Consider the following 9914-nt stretch of genomic DNA (forward strand, 5'->3'; position numbering starts at 1 on the left):
AATTGGAAACGTCCAGAAAGCGTGTTTGGAAAGTTGTTCAAATTGCTTGAAAAGTCCGTCTTTTTTAAGCTATAGGGATCCAATCCATCACACAAATATTTTTTTTCCCCGATGTCTCGATTTTGGTTCTAGTCCGTTAAGTCAGATAGAGAACGTTTTCCACAAGATGACGACGGATGTGTACTTGGCTTGGACGCCATCTTTAATTGTTGCCCGTCGCTTGGAAACCGGAAGTGAACCAGGAGGCAAACGATTGCAAACAAAGAATACAAGAATCTTCGTCTCAGAGGATAAAATCAAATCGGAGATGACTTTTGAACAACTGTGTGTCTTTGTGTGTGTTTCCTACGCTCAGATTTACCTGAAGGAGATCCTGCGTGACATCGGGATCTACAACGTGAAAGGAACTCACAAGAACACGTGGGAACTGAAGCCTGAATACAGACATTACCAGAACGAAGAGAAGAGCGACTGAGCAGCTTCACTTGTCGTTAAACCGCTTTCCTTATTGTTTTGTCTCACTTCTCACTATAACAGAGGCACCTGGTAGATGGGTTGTTACGGAAACGAAGCCAGTTTCCTTAATACCGAGTAGTAAAATCGAACAACTTGTTCATGGACGTAGTTTTTACTCCTTTTTACGAATAAAAAAAAACCTTCAGGGCGCTGTAGGATTAAGAGTACATCATCGCTATGGGTATTTTTGCAGAATGATGAGTGAAGTCGTCGTCATCATCATGAGCATCTTCTAGATAAACTCAGTGTTTGATTTTAGCATCAGTTTTAATGTTCTTAATTCATTGCTGAAATAAATGTTTAGTACAAAATTCCAACCCTGTGTGATCCTTAAATGTCCGGGCCAGTCGATCGTGCTGTGCTGTTTTTAACCATGTCGTTACTTACTTAACCTATCATTAAAGTTATTGTTTAATAAATATTTTATTATTGATTCCTTATTAGTTATTAGCCTGGTCACTTGACTATAACAGATTTAATCCAAAACATGCAGAACGTTCAGGAATAAGAACATTTTAGCGTTTGTCCGGTTTGGTCGCATTACAAGCTGGAATTAAAATGGATTTTTGGAGGGTTAGCACCATTTGATTTACACAACATGCCGACCACTTTAAAGGTGAAAATTGCTGTTTTATTGTGACACAAACAATAATTAAGAAGAAAAAACAAATCTGGAGTGTGCATAGGTATTCACCCCCAAAGTCAATACTTTGTAGAGCCACCTTTTGCTCCAATTACAGCTCCAAGTCTCTTGGGATATGTCTCTATTAGCTTAGCACATCTAGCCACTGGGAATTTTGCCCATTCCACAAGGCAAAACTGCTCCAACTCAAAGTTAGATGGGTTGTGTTGGTGTACAGCAATCTTCAAGTTACGCCACGGATTCTCAGTTGGATTGAGGGCTGGGCTTTGATTAGGCCAGGGCTTTTCAAAGTTTGGGGTGCGCCTCCCCTAGGGGGCGCCAGAGTTCTTCGGGGGGGGCGTAACGTGAGGAAAAATAAATCAGAATAATGCTGCGTTCATGTGCTATGGGAAGATGATATTTACCAGTGTATTGTGTTCACATGCTTTTGTTGTTGTTGACAAATTAAAGATGGTGGACCAGATTCAGAATCAGGCCTGTTATTTGGCTAAAACAATTATAGATTGCCTTGTTCATCAGCTGCAGCAGGAATATGAGTTGTCAAAAGGTAAATAATGCTGAATATTTCCTGATCATGACAAGTAGAGATTTTCTTAACACATTGAATGCCACGCAGTTTTTGGAAATTTGGCTGTAGCCACAATGAGAGTGGCCAGTATCTAGATCATTGTTGGCGTTCTTTGGACAGGCACAGAATATTTTGTATTAGGCTATAATATACATATTATAATAATATAATATACATAACATGACTCGTTTAAAAGGTGAGAGTCAGCTTTCCGTAGGTGAAAACCACTTCTTTCTTGGTTCATAAGCTAGTCTTGTACCGCTCGCCGCCATGTTGAAAAGGTTAAAGTTCATCTCATCTCGGCAACTCGTGTATCAAAATTTTCTACGAGTTGCCCAGTGGAAAATACCACAAGAGGGGGCGTTCATGTGTGCTTTCCATGTCGGTGTTTGGTATTTACCATAATTCCCATAGCACATGAACGCACCATAAGTTACTGTTGCGGACATTTAGCGAACTTCAGCTAGTCTTTGCCAGAGACAAAATGGATCGATTTTTAGTACCTAAAGCTACAGTGAGTGAGGAGACAGAGTCTGGGCCAAGCAAAAAAAAGAAGGAAGTATGACCACGATTATTTAAAGTTTGGATTTTCATGGACTGGATCTGAAGATGCTCCACTGCCACAGTGTTGTCTGCCAAGAGGTGCTAGCTAATGATGCTATGAGATGTTTAAAATGTGTAAAACAAGATGTTTTTAAAAAAAAGCTCATATGTTTTAAATGTGTAAAAGAAAAAAAATGTGTACAACAACCATTTTTTAAAATACGAATGGAAGATTAAGTATAGCAACAACAAAAATTGTAAGGGGGGGGGCGGGCGCTGTTGTTTATTTGCTCTCTGAGGGGGGGGCTGACTCTCCCACACTTTGGATTAGGCCATTCCAAGACATTTCCCTTTAAATCACTCCAGTGTAGCTTCAGCAGTATGTTTAGGGTCATTGTCCTTCTGGAAAGTGAACCTTCGTCCCAAACCTCTGGCCGACTCAAACAGGTTTTCCTCCAGAATTGCCCTGTATCTAGTGCCATCCATCTTTCCTTCAGTCCTGACCAGCTTTCCTGTCCCTGCAGATGAAAAACATCCCCACAGCATGATGCTGCCACCACCATGCTTCACTGTAGAAACGGTGTTCTCAGGCTGTTGGGTTTGTGCCACACATGGTGTTCCCCATGATGACCAAAAAGATCATTTTCAGTCTCATTTGACCAGAGAATCTTCTTCCATGTGTTTGGGGAGTCTGGCACATGCTGTTAGGCAAACTCCAAACATGTTTTCTTAAGCAATGGCTTTTTTCTGGCCACTCTTCCGTAAAGCCTGTGGAGTGTACAGCTTAAAGTAGTCTTATGGACAGATACTCCCATTTCCACTGTGGATCTTTAGTGACTTTGTTGCATCTCTGATTAATGCCCTCCTTACCTGGTCTGTGAGTTTTGGTGGGCGGGTCCTTCTCTTGTCAGGTTTGTCGTGGTGCCATATTCTTTCCATTTTGCTATAATGGAGCTCATCTCATATCATCTCTAGCCGCTTTATCCTTCTACAGGGTCGCAGGCAACCTGGAGCCTATCCCAGCTGACTACGGGCGAAAGGCGGGGTACACCCTGGACAAGTCGCCAGGTCATCACAGGGCTGACACATAGACACAGACAACCATTCACACTCACATTCACACCTACGGTCAATTTAGAGTCACCAGTTAACCTAACCTGCATGTCTTTGGACTGTGGGGGAAACCGGAGCACCCGGAGGAAACCCACGCGGACACGGGGAGAACATGCAAACTCCGCACAGAAAGGCCCTCGCCGGCCCCGGGGCTCGAACCCAGGACCTTCTTGCTGTGAGGCGACAGCGCTAACCACTACACCACCGTGCAGCCCCTATAATGGAGCTCTGTAGGATATTTTTTTATAACCCAACCCTGATCTATACTTCTCCACAACTTTGACCTGTTTGGAGGCTTCTTGGTTTTCATGTTGCTTGCTGAGTAGTGTAGCAGAGTCAGGGTCCTTCCAGAACAGGTTGATTTATACAGACATCATGTGACACTTTGATTGCACACAGGTGGATCTTAATCAACTAATTATGTGACTTATGAAGTGAATTGGTTGGACCAGCTCTTATTTCAGGGTTTCATACAAAAGGGGGCAAATACCTATGCACACTCCAGATTTCTGTTCCCCCCCCCCCTTGTGTTTCAATAAATTTAAAAAAATAAATTTAAACTGGGGCGGCACGGTGGTGTAGTGGTTAGCGCTGTCTCCTCACAGCAAGAAGGTCCTGGGTTCGAGCCCCGTGGCCGGCGAGGGCCTTTCTGTGTGGAGTTTGCATGTTCTCCCCGTGTCCGCGTGGGTTTCCTCCGGGTGCTCCGGTTTCCCCCACAGTCCAAAGACATGCAGGTTAGGTTAACTGGTGACTCTAAATTGAGCGTAGGTGTGAATGTGAGTGTGAATGGTTGTCTGTGTCTATGTGTCAGCCCTGTGATGACCTGGCGACTTGTCCAGGGTGTACCCCGCCTTTCGCCCGTAGTCAGCTGGGATAGGCTCCAGCTTGCCTGCGACCCTGTAGAAGGATAAAGCGGCTAGAGATAATGAGATGAGAATGAGATGAGAAATTTAAACTGGTCGGCGTGTTGCGTAAATCAAATGGTGCTAACCCTCCAAAAATCCATTTTAATTCCAGCTTGTAATGCGACAAAACACCAAGGGGGATGAATACTTTTGCAAGACACTAAATCTTTGCAAAAGTTACTACTCCATGGATATATGAGGTATATTCTATCCACACTCACTGGATATGAGCAATTGTACGCTCCGATCGACTACTCTACTACTAGGATATCAGCTCATATACTGAGTCAAAGGGAGAGGCAATAAAATATGGAATACAAGTATTTGATGGCAAGAACATATCCTTTTATTTTTCAAAAATTATAGCATTTTTCACAAATTGCTCCTGTTATTTTGCTGGTTTGTTGACATTCTCAGCAGAAGTGATCAGACAAGTTTATCAAATTTGAAAAAAAAAAATGAAAATGCTCCATTTCTCAAAATCCAGTGAATATGGATACAGGGATCCCAGACGTCCGCTATTTTCTAGCGAAAGTTTTTTTTAAATCTCTTGTATATCCATTAAAAATATATATGTTTAAGTAAAATGACCAGCAGAATACGTTCTGATTTGGTTTGCTTGTTTAGCGATGTTTTCGTCGGCTTCGTTTGTTCTCGTTGACATTCGGGAACACTCTTCGTCTTCTGTCGATTTATTGGCGGTTAACAAATCGATGTGTATTACCGCCATCTACCGGGCTGATCGGGAACACTCGGAAGTTAAATTGATGTAAATACCACGAGACTGTACGCGATAGAATGAGAAAACAATATAGCTGCGCCCATTTGCTAGAAAGCATGTTTTAACTCCATTCGTGCTTTTGTTTCTAATGCGTTGAACTTAATTCTAACGTGTTGAACTTAATTCAGAGCACTGCAGGAACATCAGAAAAGATCAGAGAAACAAAAGCAGAGAAAACTGGAGGAAAGACAGGATGCACCCCAGAAAAGAGCATTAAATTCCTTTGCAGTGAAACCTTTCAAAAAGAGAAAGGTTTAAATCAAATATCTCCAGTATTTGCTGTACATATGTATATTAGGGCTGTAACGATATGCGTATCGAAATCGCGATATGCAGAGCCACGATCCGTATCGCGATACAAGAAGGCAGAATCGCGGTACAAACTTCTCCTCAGCCCAAAAACAGAGGCGCTTCCAAACTTCAATTTATGAATACTTTACTTTTTATTTAAATTACATTTTAAACTTACTTAAATTACTTTTTTTTTTATATCTATTAGTAAGTCGTTTTTTCGCCGACCTGCAACAATCTTCTGCGAGTCACGCAACGTCCACACTCGCCACTGGCAGAGCGTTCATTTCTTTTAAGCGGTCGCCATTCTGGTTGCGACGCGGGGAGCGAATCTGTAAACAAGCAGCTCATTGGCTGGCTAGGTGTGCCACAAGCCAATCACAATCACTTGACCGGAAAGGCATTCAGTGTTGCCAGATTGGGCAGGTTTAGGTGCTTTTTGGCTGGTTTTGAACATATTTTGGGGTGGAAAACGTTAGCAATATCTGGCAACACTGAAGGCATGTCTGCTTGGGCGGAAGCCTTCTGCGGCAGTTACATTTTGACACGCGAGCAATGTTTCACCATAAAAATTCCGTAATTTCCATCTGTTTTCCGCGATCACAGAAAATCATTGGCCCTATGAGAGTGAGACAGTGAGAGAGCCCCCCCCCCCAAAAAAAAATCTTAACGGATTTACACGATTTGGGAAAATGACTTTTTCAGAACCGAAAAAACAGAGCTTCCGGCTCAACAGTATTATTTTGAGAAATAAAACAATCTTTGGATATACATTTGTTCATTTTTGCATACATATTACTCATTCTCTGCAGTGGTCTGAATTATTTGTTATTAAATAGTTAATGTAAGTAAGTAAATGTTAATAAGTCAAATTTACTACTTTAAAAAAACATTTTTAAAAAAAATCGTGGGCGTATCGAATCGTGGGTCAAAAATCACGATATGAATCGAATCGTGAGTTGGGTGTATCGTTACAGCCCTAGTATATATCTAATTACTGAATCATTGATTTCTGCTCATATTCATGATTTTTGAAAAATGAATGTGGCTTATATTAGACTAGTTTTGACATTAACTTGAAACAAAAAAAAAATAAACAAACGAGATGAACTATGGATACTATTGTTATAACAAAATCAGTGGAATATTTAGGCAAGTATATTCTTCAAAGCTACATTTTCGTCTAATTTTTATAAAAAAATTTTTGCCACTTATGTCATTGATTACAAAATATGGCATCAAATAGATACACATTGTTAAATTCTGTTGCTTTTCTATGTTAAATCTATGTAAAAAACGTGTTCTATGGACCCTTTTCACGTGACGTCACGACAAACGCGGCCGCCATTTTGGACATGTACTACCAGTAGTTTACCACAGCCAACATTGAGGAACGGCAGCAAAGAAAGTGTTTATTTTCAGCAAGACTTCCATCATGCCACTATATTGTTGTGCACCTGGATGTAGTAACCATCAACAAACAAGGCAAGGGTTATCATTTTATCGGATCCTGGTAGATGCTGACCGACGGAGAAGATGGATAGCGGCATACCAACGCTTGTGTAGTGACCACTTTGTTGGAGGTAAGACGAATAAAATTAGCCAGAAAAGGCATTACATTGCTGTTAACATTCCATTCTAGTTTACTGTAATTATGATCTGGCAGCTATTTACACCATATCCAGTGTAAATAGCCGCCGGAGCCAACGTCCGAGGTTCCGGAGCGCGCTCGCTCGCGGCCCGGCCGGAGCCGGCGGCCGTGGAGCCAGCGCGCTCGTGGCCCGGCCGGACGTTGGCTCCGGCAGCTATTTACACTGGATCCGGTGTAAATAGCTGCCAGATCATAATTACAGTAAACTAGTAAATACAGTTTTCTGCATCTCGCTCCTTTTTCTTTTATGTTTGTCGCCTTCCTCGCATTCAAACCGATCTGAGCCGAAGTCCACTACATGTCCAAAATGGCGGTCGCGTTTACGAAGGTCACGTGACTGAAAAGGGTTTATAGCATCTTTAAATGTTAAAATCTCAACAGCTTCAGGCAGCCCCCTTGACCCCTGCTGATTGTTTCTTACATTCCTCTATTTTTTTCAATTACTGCTGGGATCCCTGTGGAGAGAATAAAAATTATTCCACTCAACCTCATTGTACGTGGCTTGTAGTCAACTCAGTGCTACGCGCCTCGCCAGCCATCAGCTCATGTACGACTCAATTTCATGGAATAACTTAATTACACTTCATCACCGGTGACGTGTATTAAATTTAGCTGGTGAGACAAAACTAATTTTTAGTGCCTACTCAGCCACATTTTGTGTTAAAGAATAAACATGGCTGTGTTAACTTTTTTATAATATAAAAGGGGGGGGGGTACAGTCTGTTATAGGAGTTTTTTTTTTTTTAAAAACACCCCACACTCTTCCACAACACAAAAACAATGGAATTCCACGATACCAGTTGATGATCTAGAAAATAAATTTAATAACTTCTGAACATTCGACTTTAGTGTCTCTCAAATTCATGAATGATGTAGAGAAGGATCATTTTAAATACCAAAAAAGTTCTTACATTACAGTAATAGCATTTAGCAGCCGCTTTTATCCAGAGCAATATACAACATACCCAGAGCAGCCTGGGGAGAAATTGTGGGTTCGGTGCCTTGCTCAAGGGCACGTCAGCCATTCCTGCGAGTCCAGGGATTCGACCCGGCAACCTTTTGATCCTAAAGCCGCCTCTCCAACCATTAGATCATGGTTTCCCCAGGCCAGGAACAAAATCAGACTGCTAGCCTGTTGAATTATTCACACACCATGAAACACCATCTGCCCTTTTCCAGTAATCAAATTGACTGGATTCATTTTAGTTGTTAACATTTAGTCAGATTGATTGTTACATCCCGATCTTATAAGCATAAGACCTACGGAGCAAATTTAGTACATAAACATATCTGCTTATGTACTAAAGCAGACCTTTAATGAGTTTTACATTATAAGGCCATTATTAAAAAATGTTCTGTTTCCGGTCCACCGGCGGGGTGAGTGCCATTTGTGCGGTTGAATTTTTTTTTTTTTAACGCCGGTTTTGACATTTTTCGGGTTCGTAAATCTAAAATTGAACTTGACATTTACGCATTCGGAATCAGCTCTGCGCATGCGCCGTGCGGCACAAAAAAAAAAAAAGGCAGCCACCATGAAGGAAGGAGATCCGGAGTTTTCAAACATTTGCTTAAGTGTGAAATCGCAAAATGGCATTCTAGCGAACAACAAAATAGTAAAGATTCAGAAAAACAAATCATTCAGTGATCATTTTAATAGTGTAATTTCATCCGAACTAGGCCTAACACTCGATTTAGAACTACAAAAAGTCCGTGTGTTGGACATTTTAAGTATAGTAGAGTGGGGTAATACGCCCCCAGCCTGTTTTACCCAAAATAACCACCAGATGGTGCAAAGTTACATTTCTACTGTTGCTATGGACTGGCTTGACAACAGGGATATACAAATATCCACTGTGGATCGCATATCAGCAACGCAGTGGAGAGAAATCAAATTTCATGGTAAGTGATATAATTTTCAGATATCAGTAAAACTGTATTTAGATAGCTGCTATTTCATCAGATATCACAGCTGTGTATGTGGTATGAGTAGACAAGTCAGTACGTTAAAAAAAAATACATTAGGTATAAAAAGTTGAATCACATTTTGAAAGTAAGACCCTTTTTTGTAAAAGTGTAGTCTGTGGGGTAAAACGCCCCCTTAATGGCGGGGTAAATGGCCCCCAGGGGGCATCATTTCCTTTTATCATTACTGTATTTCATACATTTCTGAATAGCAGATACATAGTTTTTAATAACATCTCACTTACCTGGTTGAGTAAAGCAAGTAATAATTGAAATTAAAAAAAAAAATGAAATTAAAATGTGAAATATAATAAAATAATGCATCTATTCATTAATTCAGGGATATTTTCTTGTTTCTTTCACATTATAGGTTTAAGTAAACACTTTTGCTATCCAAACAGCTTTTTTTGAGTGAGGGGGCCTATTGCCCCACCTCAGGGGGCCTTTTACCCCACTGGGGGGGTAAAAGGCCCCCTTGGGACAATGTTTTTGTTTAAAAAAAAAAATAATTAAGTATTAACTTTAGGTGGCATTATTGTTCATGTCACTGTTGTCAAAAACTATTATTAAAACTAAACACATGGTTCATTTCAACTTGGAGAAAAACTGAATTTTCCTTAAGGGGGGCTTTTTCCCCCCACTCTACCTTTGTAAAAGTTTTGCAAATGTTGCAGTCAGCATTTAAAATGCTAACTTTTAGTTTTTGTACAAGTTTCAGTTGATTAAACTGTCATTTTATTAAATGTGTCTGCTTTTGTAATAAAGTACTGAAAGAAAAAGCAAACAGCATTGCGATTTCTTATCCATCCATTAAAAAAAAAATTCCCGGTGGACAGGAAACGGATTTTTTTTAAGGATGGCCTAATGTTAACTATTTCAGTCCTTCAGACTGAAATAATTTTAATCATTTGAACTCACAGAATTGAGAGTATTAAATAAAA

The 9914-nt window shown here is 40.6% G+C and overlaps 1 protein-coding gene across 2 annotated transcripts in view; it reads left to right on the plus strand.

Annotated features, from left to right (window-relative positions):
• gtf2f2a (general transcription factor IIF, polypeptide 2a) overlaps positions 1-935 on the plus strand; it is a 43667-nt gene extending 42732 nt beyond the window's left edge. For both annotated transcript variants that reach the window (XM_060899025.1, XM_060899026.1), the window contains one exon: positions 356-935. In XM_060899025.1, coding sequence (XP_060755008.1) covers positions 356-475 — 120 coding nt within the window. In that variant the 3' untranslated portion in view covers positions 476-935. The remainder of the gene's footprint in view (positions 1-355) is intronic.
• The last annotated feature ends 8979 nt before the right edge of the window (positions 936-9914 follow it).

This window comes from Neoarius graeffei, chromosome 18, assembly GCF_027579695.1.
Source record: "Neoarius graeffei isolate fNeoGra1 chromosome 18, fNeoGra1.pri, whole genome shotgun sequence".
Taxonomy (NCBI): domain Eukaryota; kingdom Metazoa; phylum Chordata; class Actinopteri; order Siluriformes; family Ariidae; genus Neoarius; species Neoarius graeffei.